Here is a 17,030-nt window from a genome sequence, read left to right as displayed (position 1 = left end):
TAAGTTGACGAGTACAGTGGACGCCTGAGACATGATGAGAACGAGAAATCACCCATCTCCATGTGCTGTTTGCGTCAAGGTTGGGCGAAGAACTCTTCATGACGATAGATTTCATCACCTAGTAGTCTTTTGCCACTGTTTGATCTCATCATTCACGTCCACCCACAGCAATTTCGTGGCTTCGGCGCATTGCTTGGATGTTTGACTAACATACAATTATAGTCAATGCATGGTGGCTCTTGCTACATCTGCATGGCAGCCAACTGAGGTGTTGCGGGATGCCACCTCTTCCTTCTCCGGTCCACCCTCACCTCTTCCTTCTTCCTCTCACCAATCCTTCGCTCCACCTGTGTAAGTTTATGTTTGTGTGCGTTGGTGGAGCGAGTCTGCTAGAAGAAAGATGTGAGTTTGCTTTCAGGTCAAGAATCGTCTCGTGTTTTATAGTTGAGGTTGGTGATTGGCTTGCTGAGATTCTTTTGCATGCTTGGTTGGGGAGGAGAGGATGAGAACGGGAAGGACTGTGGTGCTCCTGTTTCTTGTGCTGATGGGATTCCTTGGCTGGAAATCCTGCGCCGTGGAAGCGAAGCCTCGCCGGCTTCTCTTGGACACGGACATGGATACCGATGATTTCTTTGCGCTTCTGTACCCGTAGAAGCAGAACCGATCGCAGTTCGACCTCAAGGTTTGATTCCCGCCATTCATCTGGTTATGACATTGCTTGTGTTAGCGATCAGAGTTCCATCACAAGGACTGGTCTCTCTTCAGTACCTGCAGTCGTGATCTCCATTCACATCACCACAATGAACAAGAGAGGAACGCACTTAGAACATGAAACAAAAGGCTAAACCTAAACCTCACGAAGTTGTGTTTGATAGCATAATTCTGATTGAGATGCATGATGATTTCAGGCCATTACGATTAGCGCGAATGCATGGACCGATGCAGGGCATGCTGTTAATCATGTGTACTTTGAGGTCAAGAATCGTCTAGTATTTGAAGCGAAGGTTGGTGATTGGCCTGGTGATTCCTTTGCATGCTCGTTTGGGGAAGAGATGATGAGAACCGCAAGGAGTGTGGGGCTTCTGTTCCTTGTGTTGATGGAATTCCTTGGTTGGAAATCCTGCGTGGTGGACGCGAAGCCTCGCCGGATTCTCTTGGACACGGACATGGATACCGATGACTTCTTCGCGCTTCTGTACCTGTTGAAGCAGAACCGATCGCAGTTCGACCTCAAGGTTTGATTCCCGCCATTCATCCAGTAATGACATTGCTTGTGTCAGTGATGTCCGATCAAAGGGACTGTTTTCTCATCCGGACCTGCAGTCGTGATCTCCATTACCGCAGTGACGAATAGAACTCATGAATCAAAAATTTAAACCTAAACCTCATGGAGTGGTATTTGCTTGCATAATTCTGGGTGGCATGCATGATCATTTCAGGCTATTACGATTAGCGCGAATGCATGGACCGATGCAGGGCATGCTGTCAATCATGTGTACGACATCCTTTACATGATGAACCGGGACGACATTCCCGTCGGAGTCGGAGGTGATGGTGGAATACTGGACGACGGCACCATACTCCCGCACGTTGGTGGCTATCTCCCCCTAATAGAACAGGTACATCTACAAGGTTCTTATTCTTATATATTATCGGCTTCTGCGAAACCAGGCGCTAACCGTAGGCAAATATCAGGGAATGTCGACGGCAGGCGACTGCCGTTATCGACAAGCGATTCCGGTAGGTGGTCATGGAAGATTAGATGTCAACACTAACTATGGCTTGCGTAGGAGCTTCCTACCTCAGGTACTCAATTCAACTAGTAATGGTTGAATTCTGATAGTTCATGATCATGCTCTTCGACCTTTCATGGTCTTCTCAATGATCTGATGCCTACATCCTGCTTGTGCCTGAAAACACCAGGGCAGAAGGCGTTACATTCCTCTTCAGCAACCCACAGCTCAAAAAGTTCTGATTGACACAGTCTCTGCTGGCCCTACTGTGCTCTTTGTTATTGGATCTCACACCAACATTGCTTTGTTTCTCATGACCAACCCACATCTGAAGAAGAACATCGAGCACATCTATATTATGGGAGGTGGTGTAAAGTCGAAGAACCCTTGCTGCACAAACAATGCAAGCACTTCTTGCGAGCCTCAGCACTGTGACCGTAAGGGGAACCTGTTTACAGGATACATCAGCAATCCTTATGCAGAGTTCAATATATTTGGAGATCCTTTTGCTGCATACCAGGTGAATAGTCCGTCATACATGGATCTGTTTTGAGTTGAATACAGTTCTGCTAGAATCAAGCAATACTGCTTGTGTGCAGTGCAAGTTCTAATTTAGTTTCCATAAACACAGAAAGACTAGTTCATTTGATGTCTACTGCATTGAGGCAGGTCTTTCATGCCGGGATTCCAGTTACTCTCGTTCCACTTGATTCGACCAACACTATCCCCATCAATGAGGAATTTTTTGATGCGTTCCAACAGCAGCAAGAAACATTTGAGGCACAATACTGTTTCAAATCTCTAAAAATCATTCGGGATAACTGGTTCGACAACCAGTTCTACACAGTGAGTTCTTCATGAGGTTTCTATCAGTACTTGGCTGGTGCAATGTTTTCTGATCACGGGCAGCTTGTCATTTGGATTCTACTTGCAGAGCTACTTCATGTGGGACTCCTTCACTTCTGGTGTGGCCATAGAGATCATGAGCAAATCGGACAACTATGATGGTGAGAATGAATTCGCAGAGATGAAATATCTGAACATAACAGTCGTTACTTCAAACGAACCATATGGTGTGCGTGATGGCTCCAATCCCTTTTTTGATGGGCGTGCCGTTCCAAAGTTCAATCTGCAGAAAGGTGGAGTGCACAGTGGTCATGTTCAAACTGGCCTTCAAGATCCATTTTGCATTGTGAAGGGAAGCGACAGAGGGATATGCCAGGTAGCTCCAACCTTTAACAAGTGGGAATCCATATGCTGCATTACATAGCTACAGTAAAACGTTTGTAGGCCTCATTGTATCCTCTTCGTCTTCTTCCTTCCCGCACTATCTTCTGCACTTTCAATTAGTGATATGCGAGGGTTTTGCACATTCAGGATGGGTACACCAAGGAAGAAGCCGGTCCAGAAGCAGTTCAAGTACTTGTTGCACAGGAAGCAAAACCTAACCAAGATGTTCACAGTCCATTAAACAGGCAGTTCTTCAAAAGCTTTCTGGATGTAAGTGTTTGGAACCACTGATTGTTCATGTTACATCGACCACCATGTGAATAAATGATCTGTATTCCAGATGCAAGAAAAGCTTCATTTCTACATGCTTTGAAATGCCAAATTTATCATGTCACAGACTTAAGATGATTCCATGTCTGCAGTGAAGTATACCTGAAACATAACAGCGTGCTCGCTTTGAAACGCAGGTTCTCAATGTCCACCACCCGTCTGGGCGTTTCAACTTCATAACAGAGTTCCCTTTTTACAGAGAAATCCTCTACAAGCCAAATCGTACAAGTCGAACGCGGGGAAGGCCGGTGGTGTTGGACATGGACATGAGCGCTGGAGACTTCATTGCACTCATCTATCTGCTCAAAGCTCCTGTGGATATCGTAGACCTCAAGGTTGCAGTCTGATGCATGAACTTAAGGAAAACAAGAATACCAATTCTAATCCTTGTTGCTGTCATCCACTTTGTTCATAGGGAATACTAGTGAGCGGCAATGGATGGGCAACCGCCGCCACCATAGACATCATCTACGATGTGCTGCACATGATGGGCCGTGATGATGTTCCGGTTGGTCTGGGAAATCTCACTGCTTTAGGCGCACCAAGTCTCGGATGCAAGTACGTGAAGGCCATTCCACAGGGCAGTGGTGGACTTCTCGACTCCGATACACTCTATGGACTTGGTCGAACACTGCCCCGGAGTCCCAGGAGGTACATTTTCTTGCATCCTGCAACGGCTGTTGGATTCAAAGGAAATATTTAGATCTTTCTGTCGAGAAGGAAATGCATTACTAACTCTGATGTTTATTCTTTACTTGTGTCTTTCTAATGCCAAGTATGTTGCAATTTATTCCAGCTACACAGTTGAAAATCCTGTGAGGTTTGGAGCACTAGGAAACACTGATCAGCCTAAACTTAGACAGGCATTAGCTCTGGAAGTTTGGCAGTCCATCTCGAGGGCACTGCAGCCAGGGGAAAAGCTCACTGTACTGACAAATGGACCTCTTACTAACTTAGCCAACATTATTGATCTGGACAAAAGTGCAGCTGAAGTTATACAGGTCAGTCGAATCTGTTGATAAGTTTATAGTTTCTTGAATCGATCTGAAAGGAGAAAATCTTGAACTAGAGAGTTCTTGCACTTCTTCTCTGATTGCAGGATGTTTACGTAGTCGGTGGGCAAGTGATCGATGGGAAAAATAAGAGAGGAAACGTCTTCACGGTTCCTTCGAACGAGTTCGCCGAGTTCAACATGTTCCTTGACCCTGTAGCTGCGAAGAAGGTAATGGAGTCGAATCTTAGGATCACGCTTATTCCTCTCAGTGCTCAGCAGAAAGTGAGCTCCTTTAAGAGGACCTTACAAAACTTAAAGATTGCAGAGAAGACTCCTGAGTCCATTTTTGCACATAGCTTGCTGTCATTGCTCGACAAACTGCAGCAGAAGCAACCAAAACTATACAATCACATGGTAGTTTACCAGCATTTCTTTGCCGCTTGTATCCTATTGTGCGCTTACTGTTTGTTCTTTTTCTTGTGGTGCTGCAGGAAATATTTCTGGGGGAAGTCCTTGGTGCAGTTTTCTTGGTTGAACATTCTAAACTAAACGCAACGATGCAAACGGAGAAGATTACTGTTTTAACTGGGAACATGAGCCTGGACGGGCAGATTACAGTAGACAAAAGATATGGAAAGTTAGTGAACATAGTGGATGAATTTGACAGCGAGGCATATTACAAGCTGCTTGGAGATTTGTTAGGTGATAAGCAGCAGTCTGCAGTGATTGGGAGCTTTGAGGAACAGCAGAAGATATGGAGGACACCGCCTAAATGAAGCGGTGGAACATTCGGCATGATACCCTATAGGAAGTTTCTTTTGCATGCAAATAATAAACAGAAATGAAAGGTATACGATCTGTAAAATGCCTGTAGGCCATACAAAGATCCATGTATTTGCTTCCAATGCAACATAAACCCACACGAAGCATCTAATTCATGTATTGAATTCACTAATCCTTCTTGTAGTAAATTAATAGGCAACCATAATCCTATTTTCCTTCCATATATATTCTCAATTTATAAATGTTGCTGTGAACATTAATTTTTTTCCGTTAGAAATTTACAACATTATTCAATTAAAATACCTCCTCCCTCGATCCACTACGACCGAGAATCCAGAGTCTCCACGCCTCCTGCTGATTCCCCCTCTTCCACTGAAGCTCTATATGTGGGATCGAAGCAGGGGGAGGAGGAATTGGAGTGCGGCGGCGGCAGCAGCAAGGACGGCTTCATTGCTTGGGAGAAGTGCGTCATGGACGCCGAGAGGAGCGGCACGGATACCTCCGGCGAGTGCTTGGAGGTGAGCCACTCGCTCAATAAGTGTATGGCCGCCCGCGCCGACTACTACAATCCCGTCCTCCGCACCGAGCTAAGTCATGACAGATGTCATCGCCGGTTCCATCGCTTAAGGCGACGATCCCTCCTCGGAAGAGAAAGCGAACAAGGATTCTTGAACTACAACAGACTGTTCGTTTTATTCGTGGGTGGATCGGTCATGGACGGTGGTTAATATCTTAAGCTTTTTTTCTTCCACAGCTTTCATTTTGGATCACTCGATTGTGATTTTCTTCGCCAATATAACAAAACACAAGATTTGGAATGACAATGAATAATTTTGATTCTTATACACATTAATGGCTTTCTGTACATGTTTTGAACCCGCCTATAGAGTTGGAAGCTTTGTCAGCATTTATGGATTATAGTTGATGATAGATCTGAAGCACTATAATGTTTTAGGATTTGTCACTGTGTTACTTGGGGATGTCATTTCTATCCCACATACGTTATGTATGATACTAATGCTCATGCGTACACCTCGACAAAATATACTGTTAATATCATACCGTGATGGATATATATAATGATAATTTTCTCCCCTAACATGAATTAATTAATATAAATAATATACTATTTTATTTAAATTATTAACTTCTTTATTTATATAGTATGATCAAGAAAATGATTAAAATTAATTTCTTTAATCATGTGAATCAATTAAGAATTTTATTAACGAATTAAATTATTATTTGATTTATTTTCTAATGAGTGATATGAATTTTAAGAATTAAACAGTTTATATTTTAGTTTTGAGTGTGAAAGTAAAATAAAAATATATTTAAAATAAAATTTAAATTATTATTTACCTTCGAAGAGAAATCACTCCTCTTTCATTCCTCGTTAAAAGTTTGACAATAGAAGGATTGAAGAGAGTATTACCCTAATAGAGGGTCCTAAGGAGAGAGATGATTATCTATTATTTTTTAATTATCTTTTATTCATGATTTGAAATATTTGATATTAGGATTACTATAGTTTTATGATGCATAATAATATTTTAATTTTAAAAATTTATAATTAATAAATAATAATAATTGATTCATGATATTAGAATGATTATTTGATCTTAAGCTTATGTAATTTTTAAGATTGATTTAATTATTAAAATCTTTATTTTTGGATTAATATAATATTTTTAATTTATTTAATTAGATATATTTATGTTTTAAGAATTATATGTGAATTTTTATGATATAATTAGTTTTAAATTTAAAATCATGAATTTAAATTCTTTAATTCATGGATTTAAGTTATTCGTTGATAATTTAAACTATTAAAATCTAATTTAATAAGAGGAGTCCAATTATGACCTAACTTGAGTCGGTTTGATATGTTGAAACCAAGTCGACCCAACTTGGTTTTGTAGGACTTAGCCCATGTAGCCATGTATAGCCTAGTTCATATGGCCATATATGACCTAGCCCATATGACTAAATACAACCTAGCCTATATGACAAAGTATGACATAACCCATATGACCATGTATAACTCAGCCTATGTGGTAAAGTATGACTCAACCCATATAACCAAGCATGATCCAACTCATGTGGCTAGGTACGATCCAATCTATGTAGTTAGATACAACCCCAATTCATATATTTAGGCACTTCCCAACCCATAAAGTTAAGCATAGCCTAATTCAATTATAAGGTTTAGCCTAACTTATAAGTAAGGCTTAGCTTACATCGTGAAATTAGGCCCACCCAATTATGTGATTGACGCTATATATATTATCGCTCCTCTATCTAGCTCATTGTGCCTTAGCTTTACCTATTACTTAAGATAAACATATGCTACGACGTGACTCATCCATGACTCAAGTGGATTGGTTTATCTTGGGTTAGCACTATATAGGGCTAGCACTATATAACATAGTCTAATTTTCTCTTCCTTTATTAGTTTGAGCTTGTTGATTGATTAAATCAGATAAGTTTGATCAGTTCAAGCTAGTTTAGTGTAATCAAGTAAAATAATAATAAGTTAAAAATTAATTTTTTTTCTTACTTGCCATTGTAATTTAGGAAATTTTAATTTATTTCCTTGTTTGTTAATACAAATTAGGAAAGAACTATTAAACATTCCAAATAGGGCGATATCATATTTGTTAATATATTAAATAAAAATAATTTATATTAAATAAAAATAAAAATAAAAATAGATTTCCTTTAATGGAGGCTCACCTCCTCCTATATAAGGGGAGGGATTTCTCTCCTTTGTTCCTCATTTAGCTGAGCCAAGCAACGGGAGGAATAAGGAGTTACATCCTACCGACGAGAAGTAGGTTTCCCTACCTTTCTTGAATATAAAAGTTTTAGTTTTTATTTGATTCTTTAAATGTTGAAAGTTTTGTAGTTTGAAAAATATTTATTAGTCCTTTAAATGTCAAATTTTTATTATTACATTAAAGTCAATCAGTATTTATAATAATTTTTGACCCCTTATTAAGGTTTTTATTATAGATTTAAATATGTTAAAAATTTATATGTTTTATATGATATTTCATGACATTACAATTTATCTTTAATCTTATCTAGATTAAAATTTTTATTAGATTAAAATATATTATCTAAATTTTTTGATATTCTTTGATCTGAAATTTAAAATATGCTATTCTGAATGATTTAAAATTTATTTGACTATAATATGTTGAAATTATATATGTATTGAAAGGATGATTTTTATTTGAATTTAGAATGTTATTTCTTTATATTAAAGCTTATCTCTCGATCTATCTTTTAATGTATTATCATTTCTATTCAAATTTAGAATGTGATTTCATTGTATTAAAGTTTATCTCCTTATTTATGTGTTATTATGTTTTTATTTATATTTTTAATTAATATATATATTATGGTATAAAATTGGATTGAAATTGGATTGAAATTGCTCACAAGCCAGGCCCAACCCACGGGTCAGGCCTTGGCCCATAGGCTAACTCAGCCCAACCATCATGGGCGGTTACATGCATGATCAGTCCATGAGCTAGGGTTGGGCTAGCTTTATGTTATGCATGCCCAGTCATATGTAATGCACATGACCAGTAGATGGGCTGGCTCAATCTAGCCCAATATTATTGTTGTATTTGAGCCTATTGATTGAATTAAACTATGCTTAATTAGTCTAGATTGATTCAGGGTGATTCCGAATTGATTGACTTATTCAAGTCAGTTTAACCTAAATTGAACCTAATCTAGTCCAAATTATATTAGTCTAGGGTAGTTCCAGGCCAGTTAAATGAGGATTAGAGATCGATTCAGTTAGGTTCTAGTAAATTGAGTTCAATTGGATCGATTAAACTAGGGTTCAAGTCAAGACTAATTTGTATTCTTTGATATTGATGAATAAAGTAATGTTTATCTACTTGGTTTTGAATAAATGGAAAGATATGAAAAAAAAAAAAATCCAAGATGTGACATCTTTTATGATATCAGAGCATAGTCTAGGGCCTATAGGTGTATTAGATCTATTGATCGACTTTAACCGATGATTGTCTTTAACCTCTTATAGGAGTAATGGAGCCAATTCCAAAGATTAACGGTCTTATCACTTGGGGTACTCATGGTCACAATGCTACTAGTCTATGCACTTAGAGAGGTGTTCGAACAAATAATAACTTAGAAGCTCCACACATTGTACAGCAAACCCAATCCTTACATACACCTATCACTGATTATGGGCCAGCTTCTCTAACTTTGCAGAATGCCCCTTATGCCCCAGCACCCGTCAATGCTCAAGATGACGTACAAGGAGTCCTCAATGCTATTAGAGGATACTTTCAGCATCAGAATGAGCGAGATGAAATTCCATGGGGTAGGAATAATATCTTAGATCACTTTGAGGGATTGGGACTACCAGTTTTTGAGGGCAAACCAGATGCAATCTTTACTGAACGTTGGATTCGTCAAGTGAAAAAGACATTCGAAGCTATCAAATGTAGGAAAAATCAGAAAGTGCCTTTTGTTTCTTTTATTTTGGAAGGGAAGGCAAACACTCGGTGGACCTCAAAAAGGAGGATGTTAGAGGTTGGAGGTAATGTAATAACTTGGGAACAGTTTAAGGATGCATTTTATGAGCAGTTCTTTCCTGATTTAGTTTGCTTTGAGAAGCAACAAGATTTCCTTAACATCCACCAAGGAAGTAGAACTATAATGAAATATGATCATTATTTCACTGAGTTGCCCTAGTTCTCTCCACATATTGCTTTCAATGAAAGTCAAAGAGCTCGTCATTTTGAGAGGGGACTTCAATCATCAATTAGAAAGTTCGTTGCAATATTAATTTTGCCAACATATGCTGAAGTGTTAAATCGAGCTATAGTGGTGGAGAAATTGGATAATGGACTACAACAAGTAAAAGATCGAAAGTGATCTTTTAGTGCTTCACCATGGGGATCACATTCTTGACCCTCAAAGAAAGGCAAAGGCAAACAGTTTGGGCATCAATAAGTAGGAGTTTCTAGCAATCAAGTCGTCATAAGATGTTATTTCTATGGGAAGACAGATCATGTTTCCACCTCATGTCCCATGTCCCATGGGACAACTTGTATGTTTTTATTGTCAACAACCAAGGCACATGTCGAAGGATTGCCCTCAGAAGCAACATCAATAACGAGCTCCACCCCAAATAGTTAGACAGCAACAGCGAGGACCCAGAGAGGGAGGACAGGCAAGAGTCCACGCATTGACTCATCAAGATGCTGAAGCCTCAGGATCTATTATTAAAGGTATCATTACACTTTGTGGTATACCAGCATCTGTGCTTATAGATTCTGGTTCTATGCATTCTTTTATATCACCATATTTTACTATGAAACTACATAGGAATCGTGAGACAATGAGTATGCATTAATAGTAGTAACTTCAGTTGGAAAATCTTTAATAGTTGATCAGATATATAGAAACTATATTATTACTATTGAAAGTCATGATTTACTAGTAGATCTTATTCTAATAGAATTTCAAGATTTCGATGCTATCTTGGGTATGGATTGGCTTTCAACATACCATGTAAGTGTCAATTATTTTCGAAAGATTGTTATTTTCTCACCCCTAGATCAACTATCTTTTAAGTTCATTAAGATTCAAGAAAAGTTTCTTTCTATTATTTTAGCCTTGAGTGCTACCCTACAATTACTGAAAGGATGTCAGGGATACTTGGCCTTCATTTCTAGAGAAGAATCTAAGAAGCTAGGACATCCCCATTGTACAAGATTTTTCGAATGTTTTTTTCTAAAAATCTACTTGCACTGTTGCCAAATAGGCAGATTGAATTTACAATTGATCTTCTACTTGGCACTGCACCTATTTCTAAATCCCCGTATAGAATAACAATAATTGAGTTGGAGTAGTTAAAAAAACAGATCCAAGAGCTTTTAGACAAGGGTTTTATTGGATCCAGTGTATCACCTTGGGGTGCCCCTATTCTATTTGTGAAAAAGAAAGATGGATCTATACGACTATGATCGATTATAGACAACTCAACCAAGTGACCATAAAGAATAAATATCACATTCCTCGAATAGATGACCTATTTGATCAACCTCAAGATACTCATGTATACTCGAATATTGATTTGAGATCCGAGTATCATCAACTAAAGATAAGGGAAGGAGACATACATAAAACTACTTTTAGGACAAGATATTATCATTATAAATTCTTAATAATACCTTTTGGACTCACAAATGCACCGGCTGCCTTCATGGATCTCATGAATAGGATGTTCCACCCTTATCTTGATAAATTTGTAATTGTGTTCATTGATGATATCTTGATTTACTCCAAAAGCAGAGCAGAGAATGAACACCATCTTAGGACAATTCTGGAAGTCCTAAGGCAAGAGAAACTATATGTCAAATTAAGCAAGTGTAATTTCTGGCTCAATGAAGTTATATTTCTCGATCATGTAATTTCGAGTGCTGGTATATCTGTTGACCCTCACAAGATTGAAGCTGTGTTAAAATGGAAGTAGCCTTCTAATGTTTTAGAGATTATAAGCTTCTTGGGTTTGGTTAGATACTATAGAAGATTCGTAGAAGACTTTTCAAAAATAGCAGTACCATTGACCAGGTTACACAAAAGAATATAAAGTTCATGTGGGATGATAAATGTCAACAAAGATTTCAAGAATTGAAGAAGAAATTAATCAGTGCTCCTATCTTGGTGATTCCTTCGGGGGGAGATGACTTTGTAGTGTACAGCGACGCCTCACTAAAAGGGCTTGGTTGTGTTCTAATGCAAAACGAAAAGGTAGTTGCTTATGCATTGAGATAATTAAAACCTCATGAGAAGAACTATTCTACTCATGACTTAGAGCTAGCGGCTATCATTTTTGCACTAAAAATTTGGAGTCATTATTTCTGTGGACAAAATTTTGAAATCTTCACAAATCATAAGAGTCTCAAATGTATTTTCACACAGAAAGATTTAAATATGAGACAAAGAAGATGGTTGGACTTTCTAAAGGATTATGATTTTAATATCAACTATCATCCTGGGAAGGCTAATGTAGTTGTTGATGCCTTAAGCAGAAATACATATAGTCTTGTAGCCTATATGAATATTCAAAGAAATTCTATGATGACGAAGTTGGCAGACTTAAGACTTAAACTTTTATCATAGATAAATAAAGGTTTTCTTGTATGTTTGATGGCATAATCATATTTGGTGGAAAAGGTTAAAGAATGTCAGAAGGAAGATACATATCTTTAGATGATAGTTAAAGAGATAGCTCAAGGATTTAGACCCGAATTCCTCCAAGCTGAAGATAGTTCTATTACATTCCATAATCGACTTTGTGTTCCCGAAAGCCATCCACTAAAGATGCAATTATTGGAGGAGGCATATAGATCAAAATTTAATATCCATCCCGGGACTACTAAGATGTATCGAGATTTATGCCAAAACTACTGGTGGTATGGTATGAAGAGAGATATAGCAGAATTTGTTTCTAAATGTCTAATATGCCAGTAGGTGAAAATAAAATATCGAGTATCTGCGAAAAAATTACAAAGGATTTTGATTCCTGAATGGAAGTGGGAGCAAGTCATTATGGATTTTATGACAAGATTACCCAGGACTACGAAAGGATATGACGGAATTTGGGTAGTAGTAGACAGACTTACTAAACCTGCTCACTTCCTCCCTATTAACAAGAATTATTCATTGGACAAACTAACAAGCTTATATATTAAGGAAATTATTTGATATCATGGGGTGCTAGTTAACATTATCTCAGATAGATATCCAAGGTTCACCTCTAAGTTTTGGGGAAGTTTACAAAATCTTTGGGCACGTAGTTAAAGTTAGTACAACTTTTCACCCAAACTGATAGTCAATCTGAAAGTACAATATAAACTCTTGAAGATCTCTTAAGAGCATGTGCTTTGGACTTTAGTGGGAGTTGGGATATGCACTTGCACCTAATTGAGTTTTCCTATAATAATAGTTACCACTCTAGCATACGGATGGCTCCATTTAAAGCTCTAAAGTGTAAATCACTTATATATTGAGATAAGATAGGAGAACGGAAGCTTTTGGGACCTCAATTAATTCAAAAAGATGCTGATAATATTTAAATTATACACCAAAGATTATTAACAGCTCAAAGTCATTAGAAAAGTTATGCAGATCGAAGGCGAAGAGATCTAGAGTTCGAAGTAGGTGAGCACGTCTTCTTAAAAGTGTCGCCAACCAAGAGAGTTATTAGGTTTGGTCAAAGGGGGAAGTTAGCCCCAAGATTCATTGGCTTATTTGAGATCTTATAAAAGGTCGAACATGTGGCATACAGATTAGCATTGCCCCCAACTTTAGCTAGCATCCATGGTGTATTCCATGTGCCTATGCTTCGAAGATATATTAGGGATCCATCACATGTCATATCTTACCAACCTCTACAACTAAGAGATGATGTCACTTTTAGAGAACAATCAACCTAGATCTTTATAAATAAAGAACATGTTCCGAAGAATAAAATAATACTTTTGGTAAAGATTTGTTGATAACACCATTCAGACTAAGAGGCAACGTGGGAAAGAGAAGAAGATATGCGAGAGTAGTATTATCATCTATTCTATTAAGGTAAGCTAAATTTGAGGACCAAATTTCCTATAGGAGGGGAGAAATGTAATCAAATCAAATAATAATAAGTTAGAAATTATTTTTTTTCCTTACTTACCATTGTAATTTAGGTAATCTTAATCTATTTCCTTATTTGTTAATACGAATTAGGAAAGAACTATTAAACATTCTAAATACGGTGATATCATATTTGTTAGTATATGAAATAAAAATAATTTATATTAAATAAATATGAAAATAAAAATAGATTTCCTTTAGTGGAGGCTCACCTCCTCCTATATAAGGGGAGAGATTTCTCTCCTTCATTTCTCACTTAGTCGAGCCCAATAGTGGGAGGAACGAGGAGTTACACTCTACTAACAAGATGTGGGTTTTCCTACCTTTCTTGAATATAAAAGTTTTAGTTTTTTATTTTGATTCTTTAAATGTTGAAAGTTTTATAGTTTAAAAAATATTTATCAATCCTTTAAATATTAAATTTTTATTATTACATTAAAGTCAATCTGTTAAAGTATTTATAATGTTCCTTGACTATTGATTAAGGTTTTTATTATAGATTTAAATATGTTAAAAATTTATATATTTTATATAATATTTCATGACATTATAGTTTATCTTTAATCTTATCTAGATTAAAATTTTTATCAGATTAAATATATTATCTAAAATTTTTGATATCCTTTGATCTGAAATTTAAAATGTGCTATTCTGAATGATTTAAAATTTATTTGACTAGAATATGTTGAAATTATACATGTGTTGAAAGCATGATTTTTATTTGAATTTAAAATGTTATTTCCTTGTATTAAAGCTTATTTTCCAATCTATCTTTTAATGTGTTATGATTTCTATTCAAATTTAGAATATTATTTCCTTGTATTAAAGCTTATCTCATTATCTATCTTTTAATACATTATTATGTTTTTGTTTATATTGTTAATAAATATATGTTGTGGTATAAAATTGGATATTAATTGGATTGAAATTTCTCACAGGCCAGGCTCAACCCACGGGTCAGGCCTTGGCCCACAGGCTAATCCAACCTAACCATCATGGGCGATCACATGCGATGTATATGACCAGTCCATGGGTTAAGGCTGGGCCAACTTTATGTTATGCATGCCCAGTCATGTGTAATGCATATGACTAGTAGATGGTCTAACCCAATCTAGCACAATATTATTGTTGGATTTGAGTCCAAATATTGATTGAACTAAACTATGCTTGATTAGTCTAGATTGATTCAGGGTGATTCCGAATTGATTGACTTATTCAAATTAGTTTAACCTAAATTGAACATAGTTTAGTCTAAATTATACTAGTCTAGGGTGGTTCTAGACTAGTTAAACGAGGATCAGAGATCGGTTCAGTTAGGTTTTAGTAAATTGAGTTCAATTAGATCGATTGAACTAAGGTTCAGGTCAATTAAAAGATAATTTATATTTTTTGATATTGATGAATAAAGTAAAGTTTATCTACTTGGCTCTGAATATATAGAAAGATATGAAAAAAAAAATTCAGGATGTGATATTTAGGGTGATTGCAAACAAACATAACTAGTTTAAACCTACTTGACCTAATTAAAATTAATCAAATCTAAATTAGACTAGTTTAGAGTGATTTCAGATCGTTTTTTTAAGAATTAAGGTTGGTTCTATTATGTCCTAATTTAATTAAGTTTGGTTTAAGTCAATTGGGATATTCCAATTAGGGTTTTAGTTGATTCAAGACTATTAAGAGATTGCTATCTTATGTCTTTATGATTTGATGAATTTAAAAGTTTTATATGAGATGTAATTTAAAAATAATTATTGATTTCCTACTTATTTAAGTTTATGATATCGATATGATTGTTATCATATAGTATATGTGATTATACTAGTGGTTCATATTGGAAGCACAACATGTGAAAGAAGCTACATGCTCATCACAATACGAAGCCAACAATGAAGATAGTCTAGTAGATCATACATCAAGCATGATCTCTCATAATATTTTATCATATTATTTCCTAGATATATACGTAAATGAATGGATGAATGTAAATGAATGATCATGATTATTTATGTATCCTTGTCGAGAGCAGGTAGGATGATTCCTTTTGGGGATTAACGAACTGTTAGATGTGATAGTTAGATAGTTCTTCTATCTGTTGTTAGGAGTGTAATATAAATTCTCACCATCCATTGTTGGGATGAATATATCCCATGAAGTATGTTTCTCTATCCGCTAGTGAGAGAGTATATCATTGGGTGTGATATAGACCTTTATTATTTGACTATTATATATGTGTTATATGCGACTAATGTATAATTTTGTTTATTATATAACAATTATCATTATTTTTGTAAATCGATATATTATTGTTTTATATTAAATTATTGATATTTATATATGTTTTACGAATATTAAAAATTATTTTTATGATTTCTCATATGTCCTTACCAATACATATAGTTATTGATATATTTTTATCTTATCTTTATTTTCAAAGTAATTTACTACTTTTAAATAGATATGAGATTTAGGTAAAAAAGATTTTTTTATCGGTCTTTTTTTTAGCTAATAAAATATTTACTATTATAAAGACAACGATTTGAATTCATGGATGAAAAATTAATTTATATAAATTATGAATAATAAAATAATAAATTTTTTTTTATAAATCTAAGATGTGATAACAACGATCCAAAATCTATTATAAATGCATGCATCTAAACATTCATATGTATCTTGTATCTTATAGAAAGTATATATATATATATATATGTATATATGTATATGTATATATGTATATGTATATATATGTATATATATATACATATACATATACATATATACATATATATACATATACATATATATACATATATATATATATACATATATATACATATACATATATATACATATATATATATATATATATATATATATATATGTATATGTATATATATATATATATACATATATATATATATGTATATATATATATATATACATATATATATATATATGTATATATATGTATATATATATATATACATATATATATATATATATACATATATATATATACATACATATATATATATATATACATACATATATATATACATACATATATATATATATATATATATATATATACATATATATATATATATATACATATATATATATATACATATATATATATATACATATATATATATATACATATATATATATATATATACATATATAAGAAAATGGTGTATCATTTTATGATATGCTTTGAAGTAACTAATCAAGCCTTATGATTGTAAAATTTTATCTTAGGACTT

The 17,030-nt window shown here is 35.1% G+C and overlaps 1 protein-coding gene across 1 annotated transcript; it reads left to right on the top strand.

Annotated features, from left to right (window-relative positions):
* Positions 1-880: 880 nt before the first annotated feature.
* LOC135624248 (nucleoside hydrolase 3-like) lies at positions 881-5,754 on the top strand. The gene is made up of 12 exons (XM_065127666.1): positions 881-1,235; positions 1,440-1,619; positions 1,696-1,806; positions 1,924-2,253; positions 2,403-2,579; positions 2,668-2,955; positions 3,111-3,233; positions 3,431-3,628; positions 3,709-3,944; positions 4,090-4,294; positions 4,393-4,701; positions 4,779-5,754. The coding sequence occupies exons 1-12, from the start codon at positions 1,053-1,055 to the stop codon at positions 5,061-5,063; spliced, it is 2,625 nt and encodes an 874-aa protein (XP_064983738.1). The 5' UTR covers positions 881-1,052; the 3' UTR covers positions 5,064-5,754.
* Positions 5,755-17,030: the final 11,276 nt, after the last annotated feature.

The sequence above is a fragment of the Musa acuminata genome, chromosome BXJ2-10 (genome assembly GCF_036884655.1).
Source record: "Musa acuminata AAA Group cultivar baxijiao chromosome BXJ2-10, Cavendish_Baxijiao_AAA, whole genome shotgun sequence".
Lineage (NCBI taxonomy): Eukaryota > Viridiplantae > Streptophyta > Magnoliopsida > Zingiberales > Musaceae > Musa > Musa acuminata.
This window is presented reverse-complemented; position numbering and strand designations above follow the sequence as displayed.

Excerpts from the sequence above, each read along its gene's own strand:
- LOC135624248 (XM_065127666.1), top strand. The coding sequence starts at position 1,053 with ATGATGAGAACCGCAAGGAGTGTGGGGCTTCTGTTCCTTGTGTTGATG. Across the intron at positions 3,234-3,430 it reads TCTTCAAAAGCTTTCTGGAT|GTTCTCAATGTCCACCACCC; the intron begins GTAAGTGTTTGG and ends TTTGAAACGCAG. Across the intron at positions 4,702-4,778 it reads CAAAACTATACAATCACATG|GAAATATTTCTGGGGGAAGT; the intron begins GTAGTTTACCAG and ends GTGGTGCTGCAG.